The sequence below is a fragment of the Salvelinus namaycush genome, chromosome 1, assembly GCF_016432855.1.
Source record: "Salvelinus namaycush isolate Seneca chromosome 1, SaNama_1.0, whole genome shotgun sequence".
NCBI lineage: Eukaryota > Metazoa > Chordata > Actinopteri > Salmoniformes > Salmonidae > Salvelinus > Salvelinus namaycush.
Window position 1 is genome coordinate 65,400,091 of NC_052307.1, and position 16,387 is coordinate 65,416,477.

Genomic DNA, 16,387 nt, shown 5'->3' on the forward strand with positions numbered 1-16,387 from the left:
TCTGTCAGCCGGAGAAGTGCATGCACCGCGGGTGGGTTTAAAAGCCCCGGCTGAGCGCGAGCTGCTGACAGTTTAGAGAGGCTTTAGATCCGACTGGGACAAAGTTAACTCGGGATTTCCACGTGCTCCAGGAAGAAGGAAAATAAGCAGTAGCGACTGAACGATGGCGACTCAAGCACAGCAGCCACCTCATCTCCACCTGGCAGAGCTGACCGCAACGCAGTTTCTTGACATCTGGAAACATTTCGATGCAGACGGTCAGTACTGCGGCCAGGGGGTTAAACTTGGGCAGGACTGTACTATGGGCATATCATAGGAGTAGGCTGGTTGTAAATTCAGAATGGTTGGATAGTTGTTAAATTGATAGACTAGTGCTTGGTGGAACAGAGGAAGTGAGCAGATGTGATAGATGAGGGTAGAGAGTCATGTGTGCTGTACTGCGGGACAGAGGAAGTGAGAAGATGTGATAGATGAGGGTAGAGAGTCATGTGTGTTGTACTGCGGGACAGAGGAAGTGAGAAGATGTGATAGACGAGGGCAGGAAGTCCTGTGTGTTGTGCTGCGGGACAGGAGCATATGGGTTGTTATTTGGACAGAGTCTTGGGACTCTTGGCAGTGATTGTCAGTCAGAGTGTGTCCTGTGCATTGTTCCGTGATCATGCACTTCTGGAAAGATTTGTAACTTTACACTTGTTTATTAACTTTAATTACCAAATTAGCATATTGAAGTTGTATAAAGGGGCATTTGTGGGGTTTGTAGATATGTGTTGCAGAACTGTGGGATAAGGAAACATTTTAAAGTAGAAAAGTAGAAAAGCATTTTCAAATAGTTCAGTTTGTGCATTTTTCCCACACGAGCATTATATGAGATTTCAGTCGACACGTAGGCTACATATAATCCCCAATAACCATGTTTGTTAATCATCATTTTCTTTTAGTTCCTCAATTACGCCTCAGTAAGAACCGCGCAAAGCTATGGAACAGAAGAGCGCTGCTTTGGACCACATTTGTGTCACTATTTTCTGTGCGTAAAACACGACAGTCTAATACAGCATTACATTCTTTGAGATTGAACATGCGTTCTTGCGTGATCATTTATTATATTATGTGGTGACGTGTGTGTATTACGGAGTGGCTGTTTTTAACGCTGTTTGTTCGCTGTGAATTATATATGTTTCTGGCTTGTAGCGACCCCCACGAGGCAACCGGATCCGCGCGTCTCCTATGAATGAATTTACAGTAGCCTATGTCATCACCGGGGCTTCTGCCAGGCGCGCGTGTATTGAGTGGAGATGGAGAGAGAGTAGAGGGAAAGGGGGATAGGAGAAGGGGGAGCAGTGTGTGAAGAAGATGGGGAGAGAGGACAGAGAGGAGGGAAACGTGGAAGTGGGGAAAAGGAGAGCGATGGAATGAATATAGGGAATAGCCATTTAGCCTTTACAGTCATTGGGGGAAGGATGGGGGGGGGGGGGGGGGGGGGGTAGTGCAGCTCGAAGGCCCAGTCGCGGGTATGGTGTGCGTCACTGTGCGCTAGAGCTGGTCTCCGCTACACAGCACTCAAAGGTGATCATGAAAGGTTATAAACAGTGATTATAACAGCTATACGAATTGCTAAATCCCATGACCCCCAGTATCTCTCATTTACGTCTTTGGATTTAAATATATTGCATTGTATAGCACTGAGTTCTCTTTTTTTAATCCATCCAGGCATTAATTTCTCCACTGCGCAAAGCATGTTGAATCCTTCTCCCCTATCCCATGGTGGTCCCTTAGGGCCGTTGGAGACGTTCTGCTTACTGAGGGCTCTACTAAACACGCCCTGTTGAAGTGTGTAAAGATGTGTCAAAAAGTCTGTGACATTGTGCAGGCTTGACATGTTAATGCCCCATAGCGCTCACTCTGAGCTCTGCAGCCTCTCACCTAGAGCGTGTAAACAGTCACACCTGAGCAAGCGCAGGGATTCTCCTAGCCGCTCAAGCACTCCACTGCCCCAGCCGAGGGTTAAATCCGCCCACCGGGTCAACTAAGCCATACCCATCCCTGGCGTGCACTGGGCTGGAATGGACCTGGAAGTAGTAGAGCCAGGGATGAGGAATGAGTGCAATTACACACACACACACACACACACACACACACACACACACACACACACACACACACACACACACACACACACACACACACACACACACACACACACACACACACACACACACACACACACAACACACACACTCTCATTCCACAAATTATAGTTGTGGAATATAAAAATAGGTCTCACTGTTCGCTGTAAATACATTAATGCATTTAAGGTTTTTCAGAGATGTCGTGCCAGTGATCCATCTGTGAGAGGCAGAGGTGGTTAACAGAAACATATTGGGCGCCAAGCGGGTTTGTGTCGGTCTGTCAAGTCGAATCCGTGTGCCAATCTGTGTCCATAGTCTCATACATGATAAAGCGAGACTAGAGCTGGGGTAGTGGAGCATGCTTTTCAAGAATCATAGATTTGATTTTTGGGTCAATGTCAACGATGCGTTTCAGACTTAAAACCTTAGATGTTTGACTCTTAGAACAGGACTTGTATGGTGTGTGTGTGTTATGGTTTGTGCAGAATGTGTCTGTGTGTGGACTGGAGAATAGGCCTATGATATTTGGGAAGCGCATGCATTATTCCACTCATCACACCAAATATTATTCCATGCAAGGAAACAAGATCTATGTCTAACATAACTGGAAAATGTATGAACAGGGTCAAGCCTTTTGGGGCCCTATACGAGATTTGGTTGGGGGGCCTGCCACCTATCTAACAACATATTTGAGTGGCTCCCCACTTGACCATGGAGATATTTATTTATTTTTTAAAGTTAATTTCCTGTAATTCTACACATTTTGCCTTGGGGCATAGAGAAAATGTTGCAGTTTTAAAGCAAGTTTTCTGCAATTCTGCACATTTTTCCTTGGGGCATAGAGAAAATGTTGCAGTTTTAAAGCAAGTTTTCTGCAATTCTGCACATTTTTCCTTGGGGCATAGAGAAAATGTTGCAGTTTTAAAGCAAGTTTTCTGCAATTCTACACATTTTTCCATAGGGCGTAAAAAACCTATCGCAAATGTCTAACTAATTTCATGCAATGCTATTCGTAAGTGAGAGTGGCAAACAAAATTAATGGGGGCCCCCTAGAGGACAGGGCCACTGCGCACGTGCCCTTCGTTCCCGTTCGGTAATTTGGTCATTATTACTACACATTTATATAGCAGAGTAGACCAATTTACCAATCTAAAAATGCGTAGCTTCGTGGGCTAATTGAGTGCTGTCAGTGACTGACATAACAAGAGGAAAACTGCTGATGCACAACCACATTTCGAAATTGCGCTTTGTGTATTCTACTGTTCTAACTCTCAACTGAGTGACTCTCTCTACTATAGTCCCATTGATGTAGATCGGGGCATGTTCCCTCCTCTGCTTCCTGAAATCAACAGTCAACTCATTTGTTTTGCTGACAATGAGGGAGAGGTTGTTGTCATGATGTCACCACAATGCCAGTTCACTCACTGCCTCCCTATAAGTGAACTGGTCGTTGTTGGTTATCAGGCCTACAACCGTGGTGTCATCAGCAAACTTGCTGTACACCATGCGTAGTCAGTCACATGCCTGTCATGTTTGTGAATGTCGCTACAGAAGATCTAGTGCCCCAATAAACATCTACCTGACCCCCCACTGTCAATCCCCCAGGCACAAAGCCATTCCACTGTGAATATGTTGCTGATGCTCTCTGAGCTGCAGGCAATTCCTGTTTTTAAATACCGTTCTGCAGCAGCATTACCAGAGAATTTCCACACTTCCCATTCGTAAATGCCATCCTGATCCGCCTAAAGGCTCCAGATGCGGGCAGTGCTTTGGTCATGTGACTAATGCAGAACCCCCACCTTCTCCCAACACTGAGCTAAACTACAATGATGTTAGAGATGGTCCTTTCTTCTACATCTCTCTCTCTCTCTCTCTCTCTCTCTCTCTCTCTCTCTCTCTCTCTCTCTCTCTCTCTCTCTCTCTCTCTCTCTCTCTCTATCTCTATCTCTGTTTCTCCTTCTCTATCTGCCTGTAGGGTGTGTGATGTGTGTGTGTGATGTGTGTTTCTCCCGTGTGTGTTTGATGGCCTCTGAGTGTTTCTCTCATTTCCCCAATGGGGGAACGCAGAGAGCACAGACCTGGGGGAACTCACACAGCACAGACCTGGGGGAACTCACACAGCACAGACCTGGGGGAACTCACACAGCACAGACCTGGGGGAACTCACACAGCATAGACTGTTAGAGATCTGATCAGCCAAGACAATTAGGAACTTGTTATATTCTCAATCAGCCTTAAATATCTACAGCATGTGGATTGCCCCTACAGTGTGCGCACGCGCACACACACACACACGCACACACAGACACACACTTATCAAGTTCTCCCTTTCCCCTTTCAATGATTTTCTTCCCCGTGTGGGTCAGCTATCATTTTATTCCTATGGTGCTATGACACAATAAGTCACATTAAGCCCCTGCCCTTTCAAATCCCTCCCTCCGACCTAGCCTCCCTTTCTCTCCTCCTCCCTTTCTCTCCTCCTCCCTCTATCTCATCCCCATCAGATACTGGGCCTGATGGTTTTGCTGGGATATCAGACTAATCCTAGTAAAGGCCAGGGAGCTCAGCAGTGTGTGTGCGTGTGTGTTGGATATACTGTATATATGTGACTCAATGTTATGTTACTGTACTCCTGTGGGAGTCGTGTTGGCCAGATGGGCAATATCGTGTGACTGTAGCATTAGGCTAGATAATGAGAGTGTTTTTGTCAGCAGGTTTCCATATCGTTTAGAGTATGCAAACAGTCACACTCTCTGGACTCCTTGTGGACTCGTTGTTCTGGACTTTCATTGAGGTACTTGTTGAGCAAAGGGCTTAAAAAATGCCTATATTGAACCCTGTTTTTTTTACAGTAATGGAACACACACTACATACCAGGGTTCTATTTCAATTCACATTTGGTGATATACCGAGCATCTTATCCCCTCACCTCCTTCTCAACTGTATTGGAGAAGAAGGTCCAAGGTCCCTCCCCTGACTTTTTTCTCCAATGGGATTTGCGAAGGAGGTGAGGAGAGAGGATGCGAGGAATCAAGGAAAGATTAATTAAGACATAATTAACTATTATGTTTTCCACAGGTTCAAAGGTCAATGTAATCTCAATCTCACTGATCCCAGGAATGACCTTTAACCCTTGGGTATGTTCTACAGGAAATGGCTACATCGAGGGAAAGGAGCTGGAGAACTTCTTCCGGCAGCTAGAGACTGCGCGGAGAGGAACAGGCGTGGTGAGTGGGTTTGAATACTTTGAAAATGCACCCTTCTTTCCTTCCTGCCTTAAAGTGAGTGACTGACTCCATCCTAGTCGAGGCAACCTTAAACATTGTATTTAAATGATAAAATTGTCCACTTTACTTGACTGTCATCATCCACAGTGTATTCAGACTTCTAGATAGGCTGATAGACTGGATAATGACAATTTGATATAATATGTTGTAACAACTCATCATCACAGAGAGTCGTTAGGTAGGAAGTCTCTGTTTTATCTGTTTTTGATTTATTCTGTGTGTGTTTGTGTGTGTGTGTGTGTTTGTCTATTCAAGGATCCCACACATGCTGCGTTTAGAGAGAAAATGAAGGAGTTCATGATGAAATTTGACAAGAATGCAGAAGGAAGAATCGAGATGTCAGAAGTAAGACTCATACTGTACACAAGCACATTCAAACTCCTCTGTTGAAATGTCTACTTACTTTTTATGTTTTCCTCTGATGCTACAGTTGAAGTCGGAAGTTTACATACACCTTAGCCAAATACATTTAAACTCAGTTTTTCACAATTCCGGACATTTAATCAGAGTAAAAATTCCCTGTCTTAGGTCAGTTATTATCACCACTTTATTTTAAGAATGTGAAATGTCAAAATAATAGTAGAGAGAATGATTTATTTGTCACGCCCTGACCATAGAGAGACTTTTTTATTCTCTATTTTGGTTAGGTCGGGGTGTGACTAGGGGGGGTGTTCCTGTCTAGGTGTTTTTTTTCTATGTTGGCCTGTTATGGTTCCCAATCAGAGGCAGCTGTTTATCATTGTCTCTGATTGGGGATCATATTTAGGCAGCCATTTCCCGACTGTGTTTTGTGGGATCTTGTTTTTGTGTTGTTGCCTGTGTAACAGTATAACTTTAGTCCGTCCCCTCGCCCCGACCCGGGCGCGAACCAGGGACCCTCTGCACACATCAACAACAGTCACCCACGAAGCATCGTTACCCATCGCTCCACAAAAGCCGCGGCTCTTGCAGAGCAAGGGGAACCACTACTTCAAGGTCTCAGAGCAAGTGACGTCACCGATTGAAAGGCTATTAGCGCGCACCACCGCTAACTAGCTAGCCATTTCACATCCGTTACACTCACCCTCCTTTCGACCTCCTCCTTTTCCGCAGCAACCAGTGATCCGGGTCAACAGCATCAATGTAACAGTATAACTTTAGTCCGTCCCCTCGCCCGGGGCGCGAACCAGGGACCCTCTGCACACATCAACAACAGTCACTCACGAAGCGTTGTTACCCATCGCTCCACAAAAGCCACGGCTCTTGCAGAGCAAGGGAACCACTACTTCAAGGTCTCAGAGCAAGTGACGTAACCGATTGAAAGGCTATTAGCGCACACCACCGCTAACTAGCTAGCCATTTCACATCCGTTACACTCACCCTCCTTTCGACCTCCTCCTTTTCCGCAGCAACCAGTGATCCGGGTCAACAGCATCAATGTAACAGTATAACTTTAGTCCGTCCCCTCGCGAACCAGGGACCCTCTGCACCCATCAACAACAGTCACTCACGAAGCGTTGTTACCCATCGCTCCACAAAAGCCACGGCTCTTGCAGAGCAAAGGGAACCACTACTTCAAGGTCTCAGAGCAAGTGACGTCACCGATTGAAAGGCTATTAGCGCGCACCACCACTAATTAGCTAGTCATTTCACATCCGTTACACCTGTGTGCACTACAGAACGTCACGTTTCGTGTATTCTTTATTGTTTTTTTGTGCGGTTCACTTAAATAAAAAGATGTCAAACCGATTTCACGCTGCACTTTGGTCTGAGTATGCTTACAATGACGATTGTGACATTATTTCAGCTTTTATTTCTTTCATCACATTCCCAGTGGGTCAGAAGTTTACATACACTCAAATAGTATTTGGTAGCATTGCCTTTAAATTGTTTAACTTGGGTCTAATGTTTCTGGTAGCCTTCCATAAGCTTCCCACAATAAGTTGGGTGAATTTTGGCCCATTCCTCCTGACAGAGCTGGTGTAACTGAGTCAGGTTTGTAGCCCTCCTTGCTCGCACATGCTTTTTCAGTTCTGCCCACAAATGTTCGATGGGATTGAGGTCAGGGCTTTGTGATGGCCTCTCCAATACCTTGACTTTGTTGTCCTTAAGCCATTTTGCCACAACTTTGGAAGTATGCTTGGGGTCATTGTCCATTTGGAAGACCCATTTGCGACCAAGCTTTAACTTCCTGACTGATGTCTTGAGATGTTGCTTCAATATATCCACATAATTTTCCTGCCTCATCATGCCATCTATTTTGTGAAGTGCACCAGTCCCTCCTGCAGGAAAGCACCCCCACAACATGATGCTGCCACCCCCGTGCTTCACGGTTGAGATGGTGTTCTTTGGCTTGCAAACCTCCCCCTTTTTCCTCCAAACATAACGATGGTCATTATGGCCAAACAGTTCTATTTTTGTTTCATCAGACCATAGGACATTTCTCCAAAAAGTACGATCTTTGTCCCCATGTGCAGTTGCAAACCGTAGTCTGGCTTTTTTATGTCGGTTTTGGAGCAGTGGCTTCTTCCTTGCTGAGCGGCCTTTCAGGTTATGTCGATATAGGGCTAATTTTACTGTGGATATAGATACTTTTGAACCCGTTTCCTCCAGCATCTTCACAAGGTAATTTGCTGTTGTTCTGGGATTGATTTGCGCTTTTTGCACCAAAGTACATTCATCTCTAGGACACAGAACCTATCTCCTTCCTGAGCGGTATGATGGCTGCGTGGTCCCATGGTGTTTATACTTGCGTACTATTGTTTGTACAGATGAACGTGGTACCTTCAGGCGTTTGGAAATTGCTCCCAAGGATGAACCAGACTTGTGGAGGTCGACAATTATTTTTCTGAGGTCTTGGCTGATTTCTTTTGATTTTCCCATGATGTCAAGCAAAGAGGCACTGAGTTTGAAGGTAGGCCTTGAAATACATCCACAGGTACACCTCAAATTGGCTCAAATTATGTCAATTAGCCTATCAGAAGCTTCTAAAGCCATGCCATAATTTTCTAGAATTTTCCAAGCTGTTTAAAGGCACAGTTAACTTAGTGTATGTAATCTTCTGACCCACTGGAATTGTGATACGGTGAATTATAAGTGAAATAATCTGTCTGTAAACAATTGTTGGAAAAATTACTTGTGTCATGCACAAAGCAGATGTCCTAACCAACTTGCCAATACTATAGTTTGTTAACAAGACATTTGTGGAGTGGTTGAAAAACAAATTTTAATGACTCCATCCTAAGTGTATGTAAACTTCCGACTTCAACTGTATATCTGCATATATGTTCTTTGTTTTGTCCACAGTGTTGTTGTTGAAATCCGCTTTAATATTGAGTTAGTAGCCAAGTGTACTAATCCTCTCTCTATATATTTTCTCTCTCTCCCCTTTCTCTCTCCAGTTAGCTCAGATTCTGCCCACAGAGGAGAATTTCCTGCTTTGTTTCAGAACATTTGTGGGATCCAGTGCAGAATTCATGGCGGTAAGTTGTGTCTGTGTCTGTGTGTGTGTCTGTCTGTCTGTGTCTTTGTGTGTGTGTGTGTGTGTGTGTGTGTGTGTGTGTGTGTGTGTGTGTGTGTGTGTGTGTGTGTGTGTGTGTGTGTGTGTGTGTGTGTGTGTGTGTGTGTGTGTGTGTGTGTGTGTGTGTGTGTGTAAGCCCACTGCACTGTACAGTATTTCAATCACTAAAGATGGCTCCTGCTATCATTGCTCTCTGATACAGATAACTTTTTGGTGTTTTGCTAAGTCTGATCACTTCGTCCCATACACAAAAACCAACACAAAAACACATCCATCCACATACTGTCACGTTCCTGACCTATTGTTCCTTTTCCTTTTATTTATTTAGTTGGTCAGGGCGTGAGTTGGGGTGGGTTGTCTTTGTGTGTTTTGTCTAGTCTAGGGGTGTTGTATGTGTATGGGGTAGAGAAGAGTGAGGTTGTCTAGTTATGTCTATGGCTGCCTGGATTGGGTCTCAATCAGAGACAGCTGTCATTCATTGTCTCTGATTGGGAGCCATATTTAAGGCAGCCATAGGCAGTAGGCTTTTGTGGGTAGTTGTCTATGTTGAACGTTTGTTGCTTGTCTGTGCACTTACGTTATTTAGCTTCACGGTCGTTTGTTGTTTTGTTAGTTTGTGTATAGTGTTTGTTTTCGTGTTTTTCTCTCTTCCACAATAAAGAGATGTATTTTGCACACGCTGCGCCTTGGTCCAATCTCTCACAAGAAGACGATCGTGACACATACACAGAATCAATCCCAAGAGAGCTTAGAAATATCAGGGAAACAGGCATCTCCTTGTGTAAAGCATTTTATATCTAGAAATAACTAGAGAGAGAAAGAGAGATGGGGGGGGGGTTCCTTTTAACTGTTCTCTACTGGTGGAGACACGCAAAATAAGGAGAAGGGAGGATAGACAGAAGGAAGGAGTTTTGCAGTGGTCCAGTGTGCTGGCTACCCCGTGTTAAAAGTGGAGGGGTGGGGGGAGGGGAACACAGGAGCTATTCTCAGACTGCCATACATTATGGATGGGTTGCAGGCTTACTGCAGGAGAGTGGGGGGAGGGGTGATGTGGTTTGGGCATACATCTTTGATAAGGTTCCGCTCTAGACATAGGACAGCTGGTAGATTAAAACACAAATTATATACTTTTCTGTCTCACTATCATCCTCTTCTATCTCCGTCTGGCTACATTCTCTCTACCGATTATAGCATTATGACTCTTCCACTTGTTGTTAAAGTAAAGAGGGTTTTAAGGCTTTAGAGTTCTTAATCTCTGTGTTTAAATGCATGTGTACTGTGTTGTAATGAAATGTTAAAAATGCTCTGTCTACAGGCATGGCGAAGGTATGACACTGATCGCAGTGGATACATCGAAGCCAATGAACTGAAGGTAAACAAATGTGTCAAGCTTTTAAACATTCATAACCTTCATTAGTCAATTTCCAAGGACTTGTGCTTGTTGTCAGAGGAGGACCCCTGAGCACTCATCTTTAAACTTACATTTTGGGTCATTGAGCCAGTTACCAGTGGGGTAACGAGGATCTGTCTTCCTCAGGGTTTCCTGTCAGATCTTCTGAAGAAGGCCAACAGACACTACGATGACAAGAAACTCAACGAATACACACAGACAATCGTGAGTGTGACACACATACTGTACATGCGTACACAAACACACAGGTTTAACACCGTGTAGTAATGTTACGCCACTCACTGTTGTATTTCACTCTCCAGCTGAGGATGTTTGATCTGAACGGTGATGGGAAACTGGGCCTGTCTGAAATGGCCAGGTGAGTGTATGTGTGTCTTGTTCACTGAGAGACTCTCTGTGTTATACTTGAATCCATTTTGAAGTAAAGAATCTGAATGTGAACGATTTTCTTTTATCTCATTTAAGGCTGCTGCCAGTTCAGGAAAATTTCTTGCTCAAGTTCGAGGTGAGACCTGACCCACACACCCCACCCCCACACCCCACCCCACACACACAATCCTTTAGGAAGTGGGGCAACGTATTCATTTGTGAAAGAGTCGGTCACTATGTGAATTAAAGCAGTCTTAACAATAACCCTAAGGTAAAGGTCGTATGTCGGCAGATCTATGGTACAATTCAGCTTTATTGCATTCACTTTAAGAGGATTAAACTGTTTATCACAGGAGACATTTACTGAGTCTGCACCTGGCTAGACTATCACATCGACACCCTTAAAAGTCCTTGCAACACTCTTTCACACGCACTCAAGCACGCATGTTCACACACACACACACACACAGACACACAGACACACACACACACACACACGCACACACATTTGTCTGTCAGTCCTGCAGGCTCGTTAATGAAACCAGTTAGACTCCAGTTTGTGAGGAACAGATGCAGGCATTCCCATGGTGCTGCAAGTCAAAATTGGGAGGTGTTCCTAATGTTTGGTATACTCAGTGTATACAGTTGAAGTCAGAAGTTTACATACATCTTAGCCAAATACATTTAAACTCAGTTTTTCACAATTCCTGACATTTAATCCGAGTCAAAATTCCCTGTCTTAGGTCAGTTAGGATCACCACTTTATTTTAAGAATGTGAAATGTCAGGATAATAGTAGAGAGAATGATTAATTTCAGCTTTTATTTATTTCATCACATTCCCAGTGGGTCAGAAGTTTACATACACTCAATAAGTATTTGGTAGCATTGCCTTTAAATTGTTTAACTTGGGTCAAACGTTTCGGGTAGCCTTCCACAAGCTTCCTACAATAAGTTGGGTGAATGTTGGCCCATTCCTCCTGACAGAGCTGGTGTAACTGAGTCAGGTTTGTAGGCCTCCTTGCTCGCACACGCTTTTTCAGTTCTGCCCACGAATGTTCTATGGGATTGAGGTCAGGGCTTTGTGATGACCACTCCAATACCTTGACTTTGTTGTCCTTAAGCCATTTTGCCACAACTTTGGAAGTATGCTTGGGGTCATTGTCCATTTGGAAGACCCATTTGCAACCAAGCTTTAACTTCCTGACTGATGTCTTGAGATGTGGCTTCAAAATATCCACATCATTTTCCTGCCTCATGATGTCATCTGTTTTGTGAAGTGCACCAGTCTCTCCTGCAGCAAAGCACCCCACAACATGATGCTGCCACCCCCGTACTTCACGGTTGGGATGGTGTTCTTCGGCTTGCAAGCCTCCCCCTTTTTCCTCCAAACATAACGATGGTCATTATGGCCAAACAGTTCTTCTTTTGTTTCATCAGACCAGAGGACATTTCTCCAAAAAGTACCATCTTTGTCTCCATGCGCAGTTGCAAACCGTAATCTGGCATTTTTATGGTGGTTTTGGAGCAGTGGCTTCTTCCTTGCTGAGCGGCCTTTCAGGTTATGTTGATATAGGACTCGTTTTACTGTGGATATAGATACTTTTGTACCCGTTTCCTCCAGCATCTTCCCAAGGTCCTTTGCTGTTGTTCTGTACAATATACAATATACAATATACTGTATATGATATTTTTCCTTTCCCTTCCCTGTCTTTTCCGTCTCTCCAGGGATGCAAGCTTTCAGCAGAGCAGTTCAATGTAATCTTCACCTTCTATGACAAGGTAAATGAGCACAATAGACATATTTGCAGGGAGGGTGTGTAGTTGGGAGAGTGTGTGAGAGAGATTGCTTGTATCCCTGTCACTCAAGCTACTATCTCCATGCAAATGGTCTCTTGCACAGGTAAATACTCCAGAGACACACCTGCGTCTGTATCACTTATTTTGTTAGTGTTACCATGGTAACCTTCCCAGTAGCGGTGCGTGGGTAAAATCAGGGGGGAAGCCAATCCAGAAAAAAAGCCATATTACAACCTATGTTTTGTGATATCTGCAGTTTGCTCTATAACCTGTTAGTTCATATGCCTTGACACAGTGATATATAGGCCTAATGCCGAGACAATAAGAAGACACAGTGGCAGAATAAATTCAAACACACCTTTGTTTCATTACAAAACCGGAGAGCAACATCTGTCCAGTGAAGTCCACAGAACATATTGCATGTAACAGTTACATGACCTACAGCATGGTCAACAAGGTAATGTTTCTGACATTTTCGGACTACTAAACAACTATTAATTTAGAACACAGAGAGTTACTGTAAGTTACAAAGAAAATAGGAGCTGCCTCCACTATTCCGGCACAATTTCAACTTATACGTTATCTAATAACCTATTCTTAGTCTAATACAGTGACAACTAAAAGATACCAAAAACGATTTAGTCCAATCAACGTAAGCTAAATATGATGTGGCTACTGATTTATGTTACTGATTTATGTGTACGCGTGTGTGTGTCTGTGTGTGTGTGTGTGTGTTTGTGTGCGTGTAAGTAGAAAAAACATGTTGACTCAACCTACTTGTAGAGAAACGCCAATGCCATCCTCCTCTTTCATGTTGCCTAAACGGTCTATGACTCTGTCATACAGTACACACTTTTATTTTTTGTTGTCCTAGGCTATCTTGCTAAAATACTTGCTCGCTAGCTTCCTTTCATACGCAACGATACACCAGGCCAGCTAGTTAACATCAGCATACTACACTCTTTGAAAAAAGGTGCTATCTAGAACCTAAAAGGGTTCTTCGGCTATCCCCATAAGAGAACCCTTTGAAGAACCATTTTTGGTTCCAGGTAGAACCTATTTGGTTCCTGGTAGAACCCTTTTGGGTTTCATGTAGAACCCTTTCCACAGAGGGTTCTACATAGAACCCAAAAGGGTTCTACCTGGAACCAAAAAGGGTTCTCCTGTGGGGACAGCCGAAGAACCCTTCTGGAACCCTTTTTTCTAAGAGCGTACATCTAGCTACGTGTTGAAATTCCATCCTATCAGGCCAGGGGCACAATGTATGAATTTATGGTTGGATCAGAATCGCTGTTATAGTCATTGGCCAGTGCAGAGAATTAAGTAAAACCACGAGTCCAAATCCCTAATTTATGAAAAAGTCGAACACAACGAGATGCAACAATTCAAGTTTCTTTCTGTCAATAATGACATTTGCCTTGTGATGTGATTGGTATGAAGCAAATTCAAACTGGCTTCCATTGACACTTTTAATTTTGGTGCGCCAGGACCATTCACTGCTGAGCTCACTCAGTTTAGCTCAAAGCTGATTGAGTTTTATTTAATTTATTTTTTATTAAGGGAGGCCAAATGCTCGCTGGCTTCCCTTGAATTCAATGCTATGGGCGGCAATAATAATAATGTCATACTCTTTCTGACCAGAGAGCATCAGATAGATACGCTACACATATTGAGACAGAGGGGAGCTGTTTGGTTTGGTCAGATGCTTTCTTCGTTGAGATACATTCTTTTCAGCCTCTTGCGAATTGAAGGAAATTTATGAAACACAGAGCGACAAAATATATAATTTTTTTGGGGAAGCCTGGCTTCCCTCGGCATCCATGAATACACGCCACTGAACCTTCCACAAAGAAAACAGTACAGTAGGAAAGACAGGTGTACAGTACAGGAGTCTCATACTAATGCCTTTGTAATGACTGAATTGGCAGTTGGTCTGTGAATGATTGATCTTGCCTGTGTATACTCTGAGTGGGAGGATATCTGAGTGTTTGATTGTTCTTTTACTGAGAATATGATATGAGATGCCCGGACCCTTTCTGCTGTTTCACTGTTTTTCACTGATTCACAAGGATGGGAACGGTTACATCGATGAGCAGGAGCTGGACGCACTGCTGAAGGACCTCCATGACAAGAACAAAATGGTAAGGAACAAGAGACTTCACTTATTTACTGACTCATCTTTTGATTAGTTGATTGGTTTATTATGTCATACTGCACCTGGAGTGTTTACAAGATCAGAATGATTGGCAGAACATTGTGGTCTTGTACAGGTTATGGTCTTTTGAGTTTTTGTTGGATCAGGATGTGGTGTTGCATTGACTGTTAGGGCCATACCCAGCAAACAGGGGACGTCCTGAGGATATTTGGCGACTTTCCCATTAGGTCCCTTAAAGGTTTCTGCGTGACGTTATCCCACTGACGTTCTGAGAATGTTCTAGTTTCCTGAACGTCACTGAGGACCATGTCAGGACCTTTTTAGTACATTCTCAGGACTTTCATTTTACTAGTCCTCAGGACGTCGAATGATGTTCCCAAGGGAACATTCTCTGGTGGACCTTTTTATAGTTCCCGGCTTGACCTGGGGATGTTTTTAGGATGTTCTTGGCACGTTGTGTCATGGTCCCCTGAAGGTCACCTGAACATTCTTGGGACGTTGTGTCATGGTCCCCTGGAAGTTTTGTCTAGTCCCAGGTTTGTCCTGGGGATGTCCACAAGGAGTTTTTTAACATGTTCTTGGGACGTTGTGTCATGAAATAAGTAAATCCCTGGCATTGCCAAAATACAAACAGCTGTGCCTGGATCAGTGGTTCACCAATCAGGGCCTTGATAGTCTTGGCAACAGTAACAAGAGGTGATATGTAGTGAAACTAGGGTGCGTGTGCCCAAGGTAGAGTTTTTTGGGGGGGAAGAAATGTTTCTTTGCGACTGGGAACTAGGCAAAATCCTTCATGGGACCATGACCCAACATCCCAAGAAAGTCCTAAAAGAAAGTCCTTCGGACGTCCCCGAGGCCAACTGGGAACTAGACAAAACCTCCAGGGGACCATGACACAAAGTCCTGACGACTTCAGGCGACCATTTCGTGAAGTCCTGGGGACGTTCTAATGACTCATGATTGTTTACAGGGTATACACCATAGTTAATGACATCATTGGTTGAGGCACTAGCACTCACGTCTGTTTCGCCCCCTGTTTGCTGTAGGAGTTGGACTCGACGGGTCTGGTGGGCTATAAGAAGAGCATCATGGCTCTGTCCGACGCTGGGAAGCTCTACCGCACCGAGCTGGAGATCGTCCTCTGCCGCGACTCCACACTGTGATCTTTCACCTATGACCCCTGACAACCCCCCACTGTCCCCCTCCTGGCATAACCAGGTGCATGTATGACCCCCTCCTCCACTCCAATATCTGTAGAGTGGAAGTGAATGTCCACTTGAAGGCATAAGCAAGACCCTCAGCCCAACTGCCCAACTCTGTTTAACTACCTGTCCCTTACTATGCCCCACCTCACCTCCCCCCTTATCGCAGCGTGGCGCGACCTGATGATGTCATCAGCGTCTGCAGCTTTTTTGTTATTTTTTTTACATGCAATTCTATAGTGAGTTAACCAATACATATGGAAATAATAGAAGGAATATATGATATGACTATTTATTTGAATGCATATACATTTTGCCTGAATGTCCTTTATACTGTACTCCCTTAGCCTACTCTTTGTTTTTTTTACAGTTTGCCTGTAAATCTCTCTCTTTCTATTTACCTCCAATCTCAATGCTCCCTCCCTCACTATTCGTTTCAGTCTGTTGCCTTGTTTTTGAATTGGGTTTAGGCTCGTACTGTTTTAGTGGAGAAATTATTGAGAGCATCAATAAATATAGTTGATGATCACTTATGTCTTA

The 16,387-nt window shown here is 44.0% G+C and overlaps 1 protein-coding gene across 1 annotated transcript; it reads left to right on the forward strand.

Moving 5' to 3' along the window:
• The first annotated feature begins 163 nt into the window (after window positions 1-163).
• LOC120056239 (calretinin-like) lies at window positions 164-15,808 on the forward strand. Its single transcript, XM_039004492.1, has 11 exons — window positions 164-257; window positions 5,277-5,361; window positions 5,692-5,758; window positions 8,794-8,874; window positions 10,228-10,284; window positions 10,450-10,527; window positions 10,626-10,681; window positions 10,789-10,828; window positions 12,419-12,472; window positions 14,560-14,631; window positions 15,692-15,808. Exons 1-11 carry the CDS (start codon window positions 164-166, stop codon window positions 15,806-15,808), a joined length of 801 nt encoding a protein of 266 aa, XP_038860420.1.
• Window positions 15,809-16,387: the final 579 nt, after the last annotated feature.